This window comes from Sebastes umbrosus, chromosome 9 (assembly GCF_015220745.1).
Source record: "Sebastes umbrosus isolate fSebUmb1 chromosome 9, fSebUmb1.pri, whole genome shotgun sequence".
NCBI lineage: Eukaryota > Metazoa > Chordata > Actinopteri > Perciformes > Sebastidae > Sebastes > Sebastes umbrosus.
This window is the reverse complement of record NC_051277.1, coordinates 9,562,363-9,582,098: the sequence shown is the minus strand read 5'-3', so window position 1 is coordinate 9,582,098 and position 19,736 is coordinate 9,562,363. Positions and strand designations below refer to the sequence as shown.

The 19,736-nt window shown below is 40.6% G+C and overlaps 1 protein-coding gene across 6 annotated transcripts in view; it reads left to right on the top strand.

Moving 5' to 3' along the window:
• The window catches only part of si:dkey-237h12.3 (teneurin-3), a 175,908-nt gene that overhangs the window by 89,438 nt on the left and 66,734 nt on the right, over nt 1–19,736 (top strand). For 5 of the 6 annotated variants that reach the window (XM_037780025.1, XM_037780024.1, XM_037780023.1 and 2 more), the window contains 4 exons: nt 6,835–6,960; nt 9,885–10,099; nt 16,530–16,740; nt 17,824–17,925. In XM_037780025.1, coding sequence (XP_037635953.1) covers nt 6,835–6,960; nt 9,885–10,099; nt 16,530–16,740; nt 17,824–17,925 — 654 coding nt within the window. The remainder of the gene's footprint in view (nt 1–6,834; nt 6,961–9,884; nt 10,100–16,529; nt 16,741–17,823; nt 17,926–19,736) is intronic. The other variant, XM_037780026.1, reaches the window with a different exon arrangement.

Genomic DNA, 19,736 nt, shown 5'->3' with positions numbered 1-19,736 from the left:
TGATCTTACATCGTAAAATTAGTATGGATACATATAACTCCTCCTCCGTGTGCAGGAATCAGTTGCTATTTTTATTTGTACCTGTGCTCGAGACAGATCGGCTCCGTTTACACGGGAGCCGAAACAGTCATTTGTTCAGCTGTTGTCACTAACCGTCACAGCAGATTGGATTCATTCACAACATTTTCATCTCAACAATCACTGACTTGTTTAATTGTAGACCTGTCGGGTGTTTGGGAATTGTATTTTTTGGCCTGATTCCAGATTATGTGTGCCTGGTGCTCTAGCTCCTTTTGGTGTGTGTTTGTGCATGTGTGAGTTAAACAGATGCACCCCTCTGCCACTTGCCTCAGGTGCCTGAGAGTGTTTCCACCACTTCCTCTCTCTTTCATCCATCGCCAATTCACCTGCCAGGTGCAATGACTCAAATAGATACAATGTGCACTCATGCTTTAATACTTTCCTACTGTCAGCTCGCACAGTCCCATTAGTACAAAGACAAACTCAAAGACAAATACACCTGCATCTGTTACATGTTAAAAAGTGTTTGAAGTTCACTGTGCCATATTAGTCATTCTTTGTTTTGTTCTGTTGCTCAGGTGAAGACTAATGTTCCTCATGATATTTTAGAAACAAATAGTTTGGACAAGATGTTTTATTTATTGAATTAATTTAGAAGAACAGCGTACAGAACTGTCACAGAACTGGACCCTGGCTGACCGACAACATCAGCTCCTGTAATTCAAATGAGGCAAACCTGCTGAGGTGAGGCTTTCCAGTTCCAGTCCTGCAAACTGGCCTGATTGGAAGGATTTCAGCAATTGTTCAGATACGGGGGGAGGCCAATCAGGACCGAGTCCAGCTTTGATGGACTGATTGGATGCAGAAACAGCATGTGGATTCTTGGAAATGCATTTCAAATTTGAGCCGCACTAACAAAACCAAATGCAATGTCCTCACGGAGCACGTTTGATCAAAATGATTATGAGGAGAAGATGATACACTTCTTTAATTTGAGGTTTGCCTTTGAATGTCAGACATATAGTGTGCTACAGGGATGATGTATTTTTTTTTAGACCAGCCAGGAAGTTACCATCGCCCTCAACAAAAAGCCAAGGGGATTTTCTAATTGTGTTTTGGATTGTTGCAGAAAATGATTATGATTTTTGAAGCATGAATGCAACCGCCAGAAGTAATAGCGTTAGGCTGTAAATGAACAACACCACGGTCACATCAGCGCAAGTATGTCTGTAATGGGGAGACTCGTGGGTACCCATAGAACCCAGTTTCAGGTCAAGGGACCCCTTTGAAAATGGCCATGGCAGTTTCTCCTTGCCAAAATGTAGTGTACGTTTATAGCGTTATTTAAGCTTTTTGTCGACAATCTAGTATGACATGTTGGTACCAATGGATTCCTTACGTTTTCTAGTTTCCTATGATACCAGTATCTGTACTAAAGAAATTAGTGGCATTCAAATAAATTTGCATTAATGCGTTATTATTGTGCTAAAATACTAACTCATTTCCGGGTTTTAGGAGTCATTCCTGTAGCACTCTATCGAGAATATATTAATTACAAGTGTCTCTAACTGAAGCATGGGGTTATTTTGTGTTACTTTGTAAAAATGCACCTCATAGATTTTTAGGAAGAAGCTAATTCCCTGGAACCGTGTACCACAAAAATGTAATTTATCAGAAAAGGTGAAAATCAATTTGGATTCATGTGTTTTTATGGGAAGGCTGGTTGATTAAAGTGATGGCTCTCGTGAAATTGTTGACACGGTGGGCACTTTTAGTTTTAACAAGGCCGTGCTAGAGGAGAGTGGCTGATAACATCAGTGATGAGTAAAAAAAAAACAGACTGCTTCTGATACTAATCTAATACTAATAGAAAATTCTAGAAATCCCCCAGAGACGAACAGAAGGAGACAGGGAGCTTGCTTCAATTGCCACAGGACCATAAAAACAAACCCCGGCTTGGTCGATCTGGTGTTAAAGATGTTGTCATTCCATTTGAGGTGGTTGGAGATACTATCCTTGAAAACAGGAACATCTTAGCCATGCTCTGAGCTGTGCGGATTATTTCGAGGAGTCCCTCGGGGATGTTTTCTGGGGGAGATGTGCAGTCAGGTTCCAGCATAAAATAATGTTTATCTCAATAATTTTGCGGCTGTTGAGCTCCAAGTTGTTGTTGGCACACCGTGACTCCAGATGGGTCACCTCTCTCTGTGGTAAATGGACTAATTATTCTTGGCCATCAGAATGGCGTCCTCTGCATATTTTAACAGGAAACACTTAAGAAGTTTTATTCTCATTTATGTTTTTAATGCCTTGGGTTGCTTAGCTGAATAATTAATTATTTATTTTTCCTATAAAGATGAGATACTTTCATCTGCACTGTTGCGTAATTAGCGCTGGTGTTTTCCAGGTAACAACACCACCAAGAATCATGTGAACAAGATGGGGGATTTGCTGTGAGAGCAGCCCGGAAGGATTATCTGGGGCTTGTGTTGCTTTTTCCAGTTGCAGAAGTATTTGTGCTTCTCTACGCTACGTGTAAACACCATGTGGGTGTCAGAGCTCAAACAAACGTGTTGCGAACTTATAAATTCAACCTCCCAATTCGCCGTCTGTGGAGGTGTTCCACAGGGCACATTTTGACTTCGGAGATTAGAGGCTATAGCTTTTGCAGCTTCTTGCTCAGGAAGAGAATTGCTCGTGGCCCCATAAATATTAATTGAACTGGCCTATGCTGCAGGAATAACTTATGCAAATTCATAAATTGAGGGCTATTCACCTCAAAGCAATTTGTTGATGAGGTAAGTGGGGATTCAGGTGCTGGCGCACTAAGAGCAGTGAAGAGGGGAAGGCTCTTGGTGGCTCTGTGGTGGGTCTGATACACAAGAGCCCACCGCCACACACAGTTGGAGCTTGGTGATACTGGGAGATGTGAGTGTCGAACTGTGGAGAGTCTCTCTGGACTAATCATGTGACATGAACTAGAGTCTACAATCAGGAACCAAGTCAGTGGAGATGTTTTTAGACTCTGACTTTAGCGCATGAGGCTGACATTTGTAGGTTAGAGTGAAATATCTTGACAGCTATCGGATGACATGCAGTGAACTTTTCTACAGATATTCGTTGTCCCTAGTGGATACATTCTAATAACGTTGGCGATGACTGACTTTTCAGTTTGACACTTTGGTTTATAACCAAATACCTGCAGAACTAAATTACATTTCCATCAGCTCCTCAGCTGTACTTTGTGTTTAGCACTAATTAGCAAATGTTAAACTAAGTTATACTGCTAGACTCGAGCTGGGCACACACTGTACGATTTTAGAAATGTTGAGTTTAATGAGTTGTAATTCCAAATCATACTGTACGAGTAACTTGTCTGCAATGTAAAGCCAGAGCTCCCGATTTATGTGCTCACACTCTACGTGTGAAACAGAAAATAAAACAGCCCCTTGCGGACCGTTCTGGCTATTGACAATTGCCAATGAAGATAAATAGATAAAGCTCTTGGGCAGGTAGATGTTTGTTTGTTAGTGGAGGTCTGTAACATTACAATAGTACGGTTCACAATAATGCTAACAAAGCACAACGTTTCTCTCATTCATATCTGTCATGATAGGAGAAGGAGGAATAACCAAAGAGGCACATACGTATGCTAGTGCCTCAGCTCGACCAACCTGGCCTCCATATTTTCCACCCACGTGATGTGTCGTGTTGCCATGGCACTTTCAGACGCATTGTTTGCCAGATTGCGCAGGCGAAGTGAGAAAAAAGGCAGGGAAGCAGCTCGTGACTCTGCTTCAACTGTGTGAGAGCCTGAGACGGCCGACCAAAATTTCTGACCTGACAGAAATGAATCCGAACGCCTCCAAACGGCTAGTCATGTGGAGTGGAACAGTTCATGATCTGTACTCACTCCCCCTCCCCTGTACATTGCACGGCAAACAACGCCCAACAAAAAGCTGTAATTCGGTTTGACTCTAAAATGAGTCGCACGGCTCAAAAATCAGGTCAGAAAGGGGCTCAAATCGTACAACGCACACAGCACAAGATAGTGAACCTGGTAAATATAAACATTAACATGTTAACTTTGTCACTATGAGTATGTTAGCATACTGATTTTGCTGAGTTTGCTATCAGCTCAAAGCATAGACTGTATATAAAGATGGGCGACATGACAGCTCCCCAAAAGTGAAGCCAAAACATCTTGATCTCCTCCTGGTGGCTGGCTGCAGTATAGGTCGTAAATCCTGCCCTCTCCATGTTAGTGGATGGGACATGGGACAAACTAAAAAGTCAAAGAACACGGCAAATAATTTTTTCCAAAATTTGTTGGTAGTTCATATCACCATGATATATGTTCAAGTGTTAATTTCTGATAAGTTTAGTTTTAATTCGTTATTTGATGCTATGAGAAGGGGGTGAGACGTCATGATCAGCACCTGTGAGTCTCTTTCGCTGACAAACTGCGGCCGCGCTCGGCTCGCAATTGGTTTTGGCGGTTGACCTCGATACCGCTGCTCCAGACCCCGATCACTACTGCTCAGACTCTGACTCCAAATGACGACAAAATCATTTGGAGCTGGGAGGATGGCAGCTCCCGTATCCGGGATATTTTGTCTCCACCTCTGTAAGGTGGGAGGAAGTGGAGACGCATCGTCCATCTTTATATGCAGTCTGTTCATAAGTACAGCCTCACAGAGCTGCTAGCATTAAAGCATTAGCATTAGAAAACAATTTTTAAAAAAAAAAGCGTATTGCATCATCAGCTATAAGGCAACATCCCCTTTGTGTTTGACTGTCTGTCATTCTATGTCTCCTTTGATAAAGCGTGATGTCCTGTCTTCTGCCAGTCAGCTTAGACAGAGCTTTTTCTTTTCTCTCTCAACATTAAAAGGGTTAATTTTCCAAAATACTTAATGCTAATTTTTTAAATACAGGTTTTGTTGAGTACAAGATTATGCTGCCTTTTAGTCTTTAAGTAATACCTTAACCTGCTTTAATTTCACGCTGTCAATCATTTTTGAAAGAGTAGGTGTCATTTTCTTTTTCTTTTCTTTTCTTTATTCAGGCAGAGATTGTTTCACTTCGGGTTAATGCTCCAAGTCCTCAGTTGACCCTTGCAATTTGGGACCCAGCACAGTACGCAGTGTTTTCTAAGGATTCTGGAGTCAGTTAAAAGCAACCAACATGTTGGTCTAAGAAATGAAGATATTTACACAGTAAGCTGCAGGAGTTTCACAGGCCAAGGAGAATGCACTCAAGGTTGGGAACTAATAAGACAACTTTTAGATATTTGTCTGATTCTTGGTAGATTATTTTAAGTTGCAGATTGTGTCTGCAGTATTGCCAGTGAATTTGTACATCAGTACCGAGATTTATCTGAATATGGCTGGAGACGGAGAACGATTCAGAACATTTTGAACCCATGATGTCGATAGCAGCAGGAAATCTCATTGATGTGGAAAATGTGTGAAGCAAAAAGCAACAAAAGTGCAAGATTTTCACATTGGGAGGCCCTGTCAAGACTAGTCTATTCAGAGAGGAAAGTCAGACTTGTCAAAGATATTGATGGGCCAGTCAGCATTCATTTGTGTTGCCAACGATGTTGCTGGTTTGTTTCACCCGCAACTCAAATGGATTCTGACACGGAGGGCGATGCTGGCTGAACGTCTGTAACCGAACATTATTTCTCAATGTTAAATCTACATTATTTGATTGGAATTCAAGGCTACGGAGCGCCTGTTCATTAGGTCTACCAAGGACAGTACCTACTGTCTCACTAAACTGATGCCAAGTATATTAATCAGCGGGCTTTTAACAGAACACCTGCCTCATTTCTTAACAAAGCACTCATTGATACACTGTCCGTACGCGTTTTCAATCTCTCTTTTGGATCTCCTTCACATTTGATATCCTCTCTGGCCCCACATCCACCTCTCAAGTTGTTTGCCGCAGTCAATATCCATCTTGCAGCGAGCGACGAGTGATGGAGAAAAGTTCCTCTCGCAGATCAAATGGACGGAAATCAAGATGCTTCCTCAGCATGTTCCCTGCCTAGTGACTTTGAAGGAGATTGGCCCTCTCGCTGCGCTCACAGGAGCACCTCAGTTTCCCAAAACAACAAGAACACAGTTTGATTGCATCCAATACTGACACAATAAAGCAGGCTGGCTGAATGAAAGCCAGACGCAGTTTAGTTATCTAAGACAACTAGAGCAGTTGCAGCATCTTACCCTCTCACTTCCTCCTCCTGCTGTGACTGTCTGTCTCAATAAACTGCCTTACTCCTTCTCAAAAGACTCTCACTTTCTGTCTCTCCCTCCATCTTTTCCACACACATGTACTGTAGCTGCATCTCCGTGTCCTTCCTGCTTTGTGTTAGACTTGGAGAGTTCAACACTTTTCCAGTCTATCTCGTCGGCTTGGCAGGGAAAGCTTTGTGTCAAAATAGAAATTCGTCTCTCTTTGATACAGTAGCTGTTTGTGTGCACACACTGTGGCACATTAATGAACATTGTTCCCCAAGGAAACATGATAGAGCAACGGGGTTCCTGAGTATTGATTGAAATGACTTTGTCTGGCCTCTATCAGCGACCCGTGTTTACACGAAAAACCACCCATCGCACAGTCGCCTCCAAAAACTGAAATGTTGGAAGTTAAACTGTTGTGATTTTCTGCCTGCATTGCAGCCACCCATGCTGCTCTCCCACAGGTCTTTTGTTCTTAAGTGGCTTGATTGTTTTTGTGCAGCTTATTTGCTTATTTGTTTATCCATTTCTACAAGCCCACGCAGCTTTTTTGTGTATTTCACAGCAATGCACCTTTTCGGCCTCAATTGGCAGCTCCAAGAGTTGGACAACCAGCCGGCTTTTGAAAACGGAGGAGTTGGGAAGACAGGGCCCACTCAGTCGAGCGTAGTGACAGCTCTGGCTGCTGACGGTGAGGATATAAAAGACTGACATCTCAATACACCGCTAATTGACATGCAAATAAGCCTTTACAGTATTAATGCACAAGAATTATACTGTTTATACTTTTGTTGGCTTTGTATTCTGGTTAAGGTTATTGGCATTGCTTTTTGAATATATGTTGTGCTATCAGGGTGAAGTTTTTATTGTCACAAAGGAAAATAAACTCCACAACTCACTTTTTCAGTGCTTGTGCACATACAGTACATTTGGATATCTGGAGTGCCTACCAACCCACGAACTGTGAAATAAGACAACCCAGTCCGTTTTTTGTGGGCTTCATAGATCAGTAAACACGTGGCCCTGTTCAGACCTGGCATTATCATTATCTTGGGTGATCCAATCACAAGTGGAAAGCTCTAAGTACGTCTGTTCACACCTGGCATTAGAATGCGTCTCCACATGCGTCTTGAGTGACCACTTGAGATCCGATCTCACTTCCCCGCTCTATATGCAAATAAACACGTAGCGAACACATGGCCAATACAGCAGACGTTGCAAGATTATAGGAATGTCAGTAGTAGTTTCCTACATATTCGCGAATTCAGGTATACTTTATTAACATAAAAATATAAGGTTGTTGTCTACCGGTGGTCCCCGGGGACCCTCCATATCGCCGACACCGCAGACACGAGGCCTTTGCCAGGCAACACCGGAACAAAAACACAGACACATCATCAACAGTATGATAAAAATGCACTTCCCGTATATATGTAGCATATAGATAAGATATATTTTAATAAAATACAGTTGTACCGACAGAATACAGTAGAGCACAGAGGCAATTACCATGCCGCGATGCACACAAGCGCTCACGTCTGTCTGTCTATTCACATAAGGAGCGCAGTGAGGCCCCGCGGATCCCAGCGGGACGTCAGTTGAGTAGGCAGTCCATAATGTGGCCCAGCACACATTTGCGTACACACTGCTAAATGAATGTGGCCATACGTGGCCCAAACCACCTCTGAACGTGGTCTGAGCGATCGGATCTCCATGCGTCCTCAGTGTGTCTTTAGTGCATTCACACCTGTACTTAAAGCTGTCCACTTGTGATCGGATCACCAAGGACGCATGTTAATGCCAGGTCTGAACAGGACCTGTGATTCAACAAGCAGGAACACTAGAATATACCACCCACAGCTTGAGAACTACCTTTGCAAAGGTGCCCCACATTTTTCTCGCAAGCCAATCAGAGCAGACTGGACTTTTTCAGGAGGAATAGACAGGCACTAAAACGGAGAGTTACAGACAGAGGGTGAATACAGGTATATTCAGACAGACAGTATGAGAAAAATAATGTGTTTTTGAACATTGAAGCATGTAAACATGTTCTATTAGAAACCCAAAATGAGCATGATATGTCCCCTTTAAAACACCCTCAACTTGTCATAATTGAAGGAAATAAAGCTGCGTGTAATTAATGCTTTTTTTAAATGAAAGGGAAACTTAAAAAAAGGTTAAGGAATACAAATCAATTAAATCAAGTAAAGGTTCAAATGGCGTTTAAGATAAATTGCAACAGCAAACCATTTGGCCTCATGACTGACAGAGCGAAACGTCGGGTGCTCGAAGCCCAGTCAGCCTTTACAGTTTATTGAGATCTTTCACCTTCTGAATATTAATTCCTACTACCTAATCATAATCTCGGACCATTGTGCATTCAACAACAAGCATGCAGGCCATCTCGCTTCACCTTTACAGCAAAAGCCACCAAATTAATCTTTAAGCACATGGCACGTATTTAGAATGCACGGCCACGGAAACATTAATTGAGTTGAGTAGGCCAGGCAAAAGCTCAATTGTTTAAACTCGGCTAGATTTAAATCCTCATAAGTACTGCTAATTAAGATAGCACGAGACAGGTTTTGGACTGTTTAAAGGCAATCAATAGCCGGCTATTATTCTCCCCAGAGGTAAACTTGGCTTCCAGTCTTCACTTTGACTGAAGCTAAAGTGACAGGCAATGGCCTCATTACACACACAACACTGAGGGATGCAAATAATGGAGGTCTGGCACAAACAGATACACTCCACAGCGGCTGAATACACGGGTCCACACACTGGAACGCTTCTTACGAGAGGCGGGAGCAAAGGTTGACTTGTTATTATGTAGCAGGGCAACTCTGCATCATCCACCCAACAAGTTACAAGTTGTTGCCACGGCAAATTGTAAAGAGCACACCGGCGTTCCTTCTACAGTATAATAGAGCTTTATACTGCAAGGACGTTAAAACGCTTTACAGATTTTTCTTCTTAACAATGAAATCTGTCCTTGTAATTGCACCTCGCAGACCACAGTTTTTCATGTGAGCATGAGTCATATTACAACTGGCCAACTCTCCATCTTTGGCGCTGTGAGGACACAGTTTAAGGACATCATTCGCAAAATTGTTTTGATTTGCTGTTATTGCTCGGGGAAGGTAGCACTCAGTATGTCTGACAGATTCCATTTAGACCTTATCTGAGATGAGGCCTTACTCTGTGAGTCATCAGGACCAGAGAAACGATGGGAGATGCGGCCTGTTAGAGTCGTATAAAAGCCAATTATATCTAGTCATTTTTTTCCGGTGAGCAGCGCATCATGGACCGCAGGGAACCATTACTTTTTAATCCTGCCTTGCTTGGTCACTGCTCATTTGGAAAAGATATGACTATCTTATTGTTAAGTATCTGCTTGGATAAAGGAGTAATATTGCACTGGAAAGCAGAAGATAGAACATTCACTGATATCCAAAGATCAAAGACTTGCACAAAAACAAGATTGTGAAGGTTTTATCTGATGGCATGAAATGTTCTGTGATGACTAATTTATATCACATCACCTTAACTGTGCTGTTTTCATTCTCTAACACCTTACATAACCCGGGTTTGGGGGGGTTGTTTTTGTCTCTTTAGGAAGGTCTAGCGTGATTCATCAGGAGAACAACTCCATCGATACGGGACAGGTGGACATAGGGAAGAGGGTGGGTCAGAGCGTCCCACCGGGGGTGTTCTGGCGCTCTCAACTCAGCATGGAGCAACCACGCTTCCTAAAGTTCAACATCTCGGTACAGAAGAACGCACTGATTGGAGTCTATGGACGGAAGGGTCTCGCACCATCTCACACTCAGGTAAAGGCTTTTTTAAACTGCTTTTAAATCAGCTTTGAGATTAAAGGACCAGTGTGTAACAATTAGAGGGATGTATTGGCAGAAATATTATATAATATTAATAAGTATGTATTCTTTATTGTATAATAACCTGATAATAAGAATCGTTGTATTTTCGTTACCTTAGAATGAGCCGTTTATATCTCAATAGGGAGCGGGTCCTCTTCATGGAGTCCGCCATGTTTCAACAGTATCCCTGAACGGACAAACCGAACTGTTTCCTGCTTTGGCCGGAGCCGATAACGTTACTCGCTCCCGTCGCCGCTGCTCTCTCTCTCTTGCTTCACCACTCAGTTCCCATGTACACACACACTCTAAGCTCTTAGAACAACTGGCTCTAGAGAGGGCCACTCGCGTTTTCGCGTCGGCCACAGTAGCTCTCCAACACGCTTGGCGCACGGGAGAAGTTGTAATCTGCAACCAGATCCTACACACTGTTCCTTTAAAGACACTATGACATAGGATAAAACTTTTAACTAATAAATATCACCATGAAACTTCCCCAATTGATTACTTACATTAAGGCAATTATTTTTTTGTTTTGTAAATTTTTTGTAATTGTATGTTTAAATTTGCAAATGAGGCGTTATCTTATAATATGTGCTAAATTGCATACATTTCCAGAAGAGAAATCCGAACATTGGATAAAGCCAGGTTCAAAATTCTTGTTTCATTAATGTTGACAGATTAGAGTCAAAGGTTTTTACCGAGGGGGATTTTGGATATCTCTATTTATCACTCCATAAATCATTAAATTCTGTCAACAGCCATAAAAAAAAGTCAATTTCCGCCATATTTTTAGGAATAAAATGTAATATAAATCAGGCTATGAATGATAAATGAACAACTTCCTCAGTAAAAACCTTCAGAATATAGATAGGAATGAAATTGGAAAGTTTGGTGTATGCGAGTGCTACTGAAGTGGAGATTTCTTGCTTAGTCTGAGAAAAATCATTTTTTTTATAAAAAGCCTTTAAAGATATGTATTTATAATTCCATCAATTTTTTAAGACACTATAGGTGAATATGGTAAAACATTTTTGCCAATAGATATCAACATGAAACTACCCCAGTTGATTGCTCACATTTTCAAGTCAAATCTTCTGATTTTTTATGTTTAAAGGTGCTATTGATAACATTGATAACATTGATAACATTCAGCAACTATAGATGTTGCATTCTCCCTCCCCGTTCCATTGCATTTACTTCACAACAAGTTGTTGGCAGGACCTTACTGTCAATCTCATCCATTTATCCGTTTTTTCCACACTAACTGATGACCCAGAGATATCACGTAATGCCCAAGGCGTTTTACTACTGGCTCACAATAGAAGTAGGAACCAAATATCAAAAATCTTCCACTGAGATAAAAAAACATTCATTTTGGACTCGCCAAAATGTTTTAAATGTTTAATTGACAATCCTAATAACTAGTAGTAATTTTTCAGGGAAAGCCATACTTTTATTTGACACCTTTCTAAAAGCTCTGTTGCTGTATTCTTTTTTTTTTTTTAAATATTCGTCTACAAAAATGTTTTATCAATAAGACCTTTAAATATGCAAATGAGGCTTTATCTAATGCTAACTTTTGGTGAATTTAGGATAAATCTACAGACACAGAAAGACAACGTTTAGTAAAAGAAACGCCTAAATGTGTATTCAGGATGTTTTCTTTCCCCTAGTCTGAAAGAAGACATGTTACGGAAATAAAATTGCACAATTTCTCAGTAATGATCAGTGCATGAAAATCAATGTTTTTGCCCGGGATGTCTCGCCAAGTGCAGTTATATAACACCTTTCTCATAAAAATGAAAAGTCGCATTCATAAGCAATAATATACTTTTTTCCTTAATTAAATATGCTCAGTGTTTTTTGCAGCTACAGCCTTACTTGGTCCGGTTTGATTGGTAGCTTACCGTGGCTAATATTAGCTAAAGTAAATAAACTTGAATAGCTTGCTGTCTAGCTGACATTACTGCAACAGTTCATTGGCTTTAATAATGATTATAATAATAATTCTCTGTGGGATAATCACTACAAGCAACCCTTTTCACACTAAACACAGCCTGTGATCAGTTGATGATTAAAGCAGCTGATTATAGCAGCTTTAAGGTTGTAAAGAGGCCATTTCAATGCCCGTTTCTAGGAGCAATTAAAACTGTACATTCAAGTAAGAAAATGCATATTATTAACCGGGTTCTTTATCTGCTCTTATGAGGTCCCTTATTTAAATTCCTGACATGTATGAATGTGCAAATGAGAACCGGGCACTACTTTAGTTTCACTTTTTCTGCTCTCAGCTTCGATTTGCCTGTGTGGGCATACACATCTTTCACTTCCACTAAACGCCTGCCATTTGCAAATTGAAGTGTTTCCGACATGTCTGATGTGTCACTTGAATGACATTTGTGGGCATCCTGATGTCCGATGTGTGGTGATGGTGATGGAAGCACTCAGACAATGGCTATTTTCCACCACACTTGACTGCAAAAGCTCTTAGCTTCACCTTCTTGACATTCTCTCTTTGTAAAGATGGGCTTCACTCAAGTGTAGACAGTTTACAGCCACTCTTTGACGGAGGAAAGTCAGATGTGAGTGACAACAGGTGAGCCGCATTGCATTTTCAAGGTGAATAAAAGGAAGCTCAACAAAAATCAAAGACCAAAGGGTACTAATTAACAAGACACTGCTTTTATGTCTCCGGCAATTGTTGCACAGACACTCAAGTTCGTCAATGCTGGACACTGTGTCCATTGTGGCCACCTCTAAATTACACACTGTTCAGGGACCGGGGGCACAAATCAATGCATTTACTTAACTGAGCATGAAAGACCCCAATGAGAGATATCGACTGTTCGTCGCATTCACAGCTTGGAAGACAAGACAACATTTAAGTGCAACAGCCTTTCTACCTTTCTCAAACATAGACTTCCTCCGTCTGCTATTGAGTGTCTGTCTGCACTGATACAAAAACCAAACAACTTCGAAGAACTTTTGTTGTTTGTTTCTTAAGAATCTGCACTCAGTTGTTATCAAATGCCAGAATAAGTTCACTCAATCTAAAGTGTGAGGAATTTGCAGGCTCTGAGCGTTCCTCCTCTATCCATGGGGCATCCAGCAGTCTCTCCACGCTTGGTCTCTTACCTGTTATTCACCGGTATTGTTGGATTGAGATGAGTTGGGGGGCTTTTACACCGGCTAATCGAGATGTATGCACTCGGCCAGGAGGTTGAGGGCTCGTGGGATGAACTGTTTTATTACTTCCCCCTCAAGCCAACAACACAAAGAAGTCAACTTCCGCCAGGTTAATATCCCTCCCCTGCGCCCCTGCGCCCCTCAAAGGGGTTTAAATCACAGTGTTGACTTCACCTGCCCCTCTCTTAATGCTCTCTTTCCTGTCGTTTGCAAGTCAACCCAAAGGTTGCTTGGGTCCGTGTTTGTGTTTCCTGAGCATTAAATCCTGTTTTAATGCATTTTTCTCGTCCCTTCCTTTCAACTGTTTCAAAGCCCATTGTGTTTCTATGAGGCTGGATGCTGTGCACATACTGATTTAAAGCTGCAATAATTAATTTTTGGCCACTAGGCAGAGAAGAGCTCAATAACAAGATGACAGATGGAAAGCTCTGACATATGACCAGCTTATTAAGTTGTTTTGCCGTAAGTGTGAGCCAACAGTTGCCGACTTACACATCAAACAGAAGCAGAGCAACAGCAGCATTCGTTTGGAGTTGTGTTTCTGGGCCACCTGATGAATATAAGTCCAGCTTTTACTCTTCTTTTAGCTCTGGTTTTGTCTCCAATAAATCTTGAAAGAAAAAATATCTGGCTCTAAAGCGGCAAGAAGTTCCCAACAGGTTTCTAACTTTGTCTGTCTGCCATTTGGTGCAGAGCAGTTAGTGCACAGTGGGTATATCATCACTTTTTTGTTGTTGCTGAAAACAGCTTCCTGTTGCTTCTGGAAATTGGTTGGTTGGTGGGGGGTTGTTTTGATATCATTGTAGGCCGTGGAACTAATTCAATGAGCTGAAAGAGGTTCAAAAGCCCGATAAAGCTGCAGATTTAGGTTGAAATTGGGTTTGAGGTAAAACATGTAATATAATCTATTACACATACAGTAGTAATTTGATGGAATGCTACTATAAACAATATTGATAAATGCAGCTTTGGTAGTATTAGGACCACAGACTGTATGTAAGAAGTGGACGTAGTCACCGTGACGTCACCCATTGGTTTGTGGACTGCCGTTTTTAAGACTCGAGTTCGGCATTTTGGCCGCCGCCATCTTGCTTTTTTGCAACCAGAAGTGACACAAGAGGGTGGAGCAAAGAACATTGAATACATGACATTTTTATGTGACCAAAAAAGTTAGAATTAACTTTCATAAAGTGAAAACACACTGTGAAAGGGTTAAAGTTATAAGACTAAAACTCCCAGATTGGATAATGCCGTGGTAGCGACCTGTCAATCACAAGGTCGCCCCGCCCTAAATCATCCCCTGCTTTATGGTCTATTTGACTCTAAATGAGACCATAATTTACTAAATGAACATCATGCTGTATTGAAGAAGACTTGAAACTAGCGATTAAGACCATAAACTCATGTTTACAATGTTTACTGAGGTAATAAATCAAGTGAGAAGTAGGCTCATTTTCCCATAGACTTCTATACAATCTGACTTCTTTTTGCAACCAGAGGAGTCGCCCCCTGCTGGTTATTACAAATAATGCAAGTTTAAGGCACTTCAGCATTGGCTTCACTTTTCAGACCCGGAGTTGGCCCACTGATTATGACATATTTTTATCGTTCATTTTTTATTTCCTGTTTAAATATTTTATAAGGGAAGACAAATTAAAAACACAAATATTTCTGAATATTTTATGATTTTTAAGGGGGACTCTTGCTGGTCTGCAACAAAATTAGGTATTTACATTTTCCCCCTATTTCTCTCCAATTTTAACGCTGGATGCGTCATTTTAAATGACTTAGTTTCAAAAATCTGGCAATTTTAAATGTATCTTAAATTAAAATTATATTATAAAACATACACTGTGTATCAGGCAAAAATCAATAGCATAGCAGTTCATAAAAGCTCTCTGCAAACGGCCTCATCCTTGCATTTAAATCCAAGCTCTTCTAAAAAGCAGCTACTGTGCCAAACTGTATGCATCACACTCTAAGCAGCCCACAGGCTCTCTCCCACCCCGAGTCTTCACTATAGGCTCAGTACATCTGCGTGGCTAACAACACTGCCTTAGCCAGGGGATCTGTCTGCATCTGCTGTGCTCCACTGCAGCCTATAGCCTGTTTGGGGATTGCCGGTATGTGTTACAGTGTTTTCTGCTGCAGTGCTCCGTACCCTACAGCCTCAGTCAAAATGAGACTCAGGTGTTGAGCAGGTGCAGTGAGAGCAGATGCGCCGCTTTACTCGTTTCACTTGGCAGGACTGACTCGTTACTCCTTGTTTACCCCGTAAATCAATGTTTGCTTGAAAAAAATAGAGAGAGATTGTTTTGCTGCAATCCCAACATATAGGAAAGAAAAATAAGCCTGAGGTAATATATGTTATATTTATTTTTATATATGCTGTGTGAACTGTACTGTATACTGTACATCCGTTAGTTTCCAGTAAAATATTCCGACCTTACCAACAAGGGCATATTTGCTTTAAATTAACTGATAAATTCAAGCCAGTTTTCTTTATTTCACCTCTCAGTATTACTGCATTTCAGTGAGTCCTGGTTACATATATTAAAAACAAACAATAAAATTATTAAAACCTAAAACAATAATAATCTAATATGAGAACAGTTTTGTATTTAATTTAATTAAATAAAAATAATAAAAAAACAATGTGTGCATTTGTCACTGAAGAAAGCTTTTCACTTAGTTTATCCTTTTATCTGTATTTTGTGCAGGTACACTTGCGGTGAATAACTCTGAATTTTAAGTGTACGCATCTACGTGTTGATTTAACAGATTCCAATAAACACATTGCCAGAGTCGCTTTAAGTGCACTCCTGTCAACAATATATTTTTGGAATATTTTTGAGCATTAGCCCCAGAGCCATATCAGCTTTATTAGCACACAAACAACCCTCCACACAACATCTATCAACTCCAAATAACTGTCACTGTTAAATCAACATTTATTATATTTGAATATTTGCCGGGTACACAAACCTCTTCTGGTTGTGTCTTGCATTACGACTTTGAAGAGTTCCTCTCAGACTGTTAGGGAAATCACTAGAGGAGCCGCATACAAAGCATCCGCTAGAAGAAAACATAAACTTTTTGAACTCTCCTGCCTCTTTACTGCCTGATTTAATTGTACCGACAGTGAAATAACAATCATCTGCATCTGTCGGATTCTCTTCTGGGTGTTGTTTTGCAGTATGACTTTGTGGAGCTGTTGGACGGCAGCCGGCTTATCGCCAAAGAGCATCGGGCTCAGATTGAACCGGAGACGAGGGCCCGGCTGGATCATCCGGTCACCGTCCACCAAGCCGGATTCATCCAGTACCTGGACTCAGGGGTGTGGCACCTGGCTTTTTATAATGACGGACGAAACGCGGAGACGGTGTCCTATAACACCATCATCCAGGGTAGGAGGACACACATCTGCTGCGACGGCTGATTGGAATGATGTGTAATGACATGTTTGGAAGACTTTAATTTCCTTAAGCAGCTGCGCCCGCATGAGCAAACAGTTAGGTTGTTGGAAATTCTGGCTAGCGCACTAACAAGCTGAGCTGTTAAAACTTTGAGCCACCTAGGAGGCAGATCTAAGTTTTCATTGGAGGGTAGTGGATTATTGTGCTCAACACTATAATACAAGACCGTGCACGGAATTGATCCTTCCCTCCTAACAACCTCTTCAGCGTTCTGAAGTCTGTGAAATTTCCTTGTGGGTTTTGAGGTAGGAAAAACACTAAGGTTGAGTTAACGTTTTTCTTTTTCCTTCGGGAAGTTCCATTGATCCCACCATACAAATATGAAGGTATCGATGTGTGAGGTCAAAATTGCCTGGGTCCCACACTGGATCAATGAACATCCAGTACGAGTCAGAGTAATAACAAAAAAGTTTGCCCTCTTAACGCCGATCAAAATGAGGGGCCTGGTCTTTCGGGGGGTTGCCGTTCATGAGCGATGGTCTGTTGAACGAACACAAGATCTGTCTGTAGGATATGTCAGATTAACTTCAACTCAGAGAGGATTTGAGCTATAAACACTCAGGAGATTGCATGGCTTGGGCATGATCAGTCATTCAAGAGGTTTGAGGGAGGAGGAGGAGGCGATGGAGGAGACAGGAGGAAAGCAAAATGTGTCAGGGAAGCTGAATTATTTGGTCTAATTTAAAACGCCTGTGTGGCTTTTACTTAACATGGCTTAGACGGGCAGAGTCGGGCTGCAGCATACATGTTATGGAGGCTTAGTCCTTAGTGGGACATGGACAGATAGCTGTAAATATATGCCGTGCCTGATACCAGTGCTGCAGATAAAGAATACAGAGAAAGCCTAGATTCGTGCAGGGGGGAAAAAAAAAAGTTAGTATCTCGGTTGTCTCGCAGAATTTCTTAAACTGTGCAGTTGTCAAATGTTATATTAAGGAGGACTTTCAGATTTGCTCTAATATGACAATGCGATGAGTTATTAATAGTTTGACTTGCTCACTGCTGTACCCACAGAATCTGTCACAGAGTGCACACACAACTGTTACGGGAACGGAGAGTGTGTGGCGGGATCATGTCACTGCTTCCCAGGATTCATAGGGCCGTACTGTTCCAGAGGTAATTATTAAGCTCATATATTGCTATTATTCTGACCACTCAGCTCCTTATTTAAATAAAAAAAGTTTTTGTATAAGTATATATATATATATTTTTTATTATGTGCTGAAAGCATTGGAAAAAAAGTGAAGCTTCACAAATGGTGTCTCAAATAGTACAGCTAGATTGATATATTGGCCAATATTAGGTGGTAGCAGATATATTTTCATTTATTTTCATGTTTCAAAATCATGTTTATGATAGGGACAAATACATTTACATAGAGATTTGCACAACAATTTTCCAATGCAATGTATCACAGCATTTATAGCTACTGCTCATTTACAATGCCCATCCTTAGAACGGCCTTTAAAATAACAAATATAAAACACACACACACACACACACACCCTCCCACCCCTACACATGACTACATGATTGATTGGCTTATAAAAATCCCTTTAATTTAATTTTACAATATATAAATATTCTATCTATATTATTATTGGTTTATGTCAGCCGAGAAGTTACAAGAAATATCAGTATAGAAATGACAAAGACATGTTTGAGATCATTTAGAAACACTGTCACCATTACGTAGTTTGTCTACTGGAGAGCACTGACAAGATTATTTTTCAGTTTCTCTGAACGGCCTTAAAAAAATTCAGTATCAGTCGTAAAAATGTTTTTTAATGCACCGAACACCAAAAAAGAAATTCCATTCACCTGCATTATATTTGAGTATAGCGTCCAAAATCTCAGAGTTCATAAAGGCAAACTCTGGGCAAACTAAAGCAATATGTCTGTCTCAGTTTAAAGTAATAGTTTGACATTATTGGAAATATATGCTTATTCACTTTCTTGCCGTCAGTTATATGGGAAGACAGACACCACTCTCATGTCTGTGTGCTATATATATATATATATTTATGTAGCTATAATGTGTGATATGTGACCAGTAACTTCCTGGAGTGTCCGCCGGTTGCCTAGCAACTGGTCCCATACAAGAAGTAGTCCGACACATAACCCAGCATAAAACGACTAATTGTTGTTTTTATGCTTTGGATTTTATGTACGAATTTTTTATTGGCACAAAATGTATAGTACAACAGTACAACTATAAAGGGACTGGTTTTACATATTTTGCAACGATGTTATCCTAGACCCATATTTTCTAACCCCCTCATTCCTCTTTAAAGTGATTGAATTAGTGTGGTACACATGGAAGTAATCACAAAGAAGGGAAAATCAATCAATAAATAAATAAATAATAAAAGAAAGAAAATATATACATCTATATAAAATAATAATAATAATAAAATCATAATAATACAGACACCGAAACAAGCATTAAAAAAAAAAAAGTTAGTTGTTGCTGACACTCAGGCTGCCATGTAGGAATATTGGAATCTGAAAACAGGCACAAGGATCTTATAAGGGGGGCCGTGTGGCAAACAGGCAGCACAACTTATGCTCAACACAGATAGGTAAAAGATGCATCCTTACTGTCTTACTTCCTGCCTTGGTTTTTTTATTGATTCAACAAACATATCTATAACATGTCCAGTGTAGTGAGCTTGAGAAGTGCTGCGAGGCAGATTTTGTTGCCTTTAAACAGAGCCAGGCTTACTGTTTCCCCCTCATTTCCAATCTGTATGCTACTGGCATCTTTCTCCAGCTTCATATTTACCATATATGCAGGAGAGATGAATCAATCTTACTCATCTAAATGTTGAACTATACCTTTAAAAATGGACCACAGGTGCAGTATTTCTAATTTGAAGTAGTTTTGTATCTAAAAACAATTATATATATCATTGAAGATTATTTTC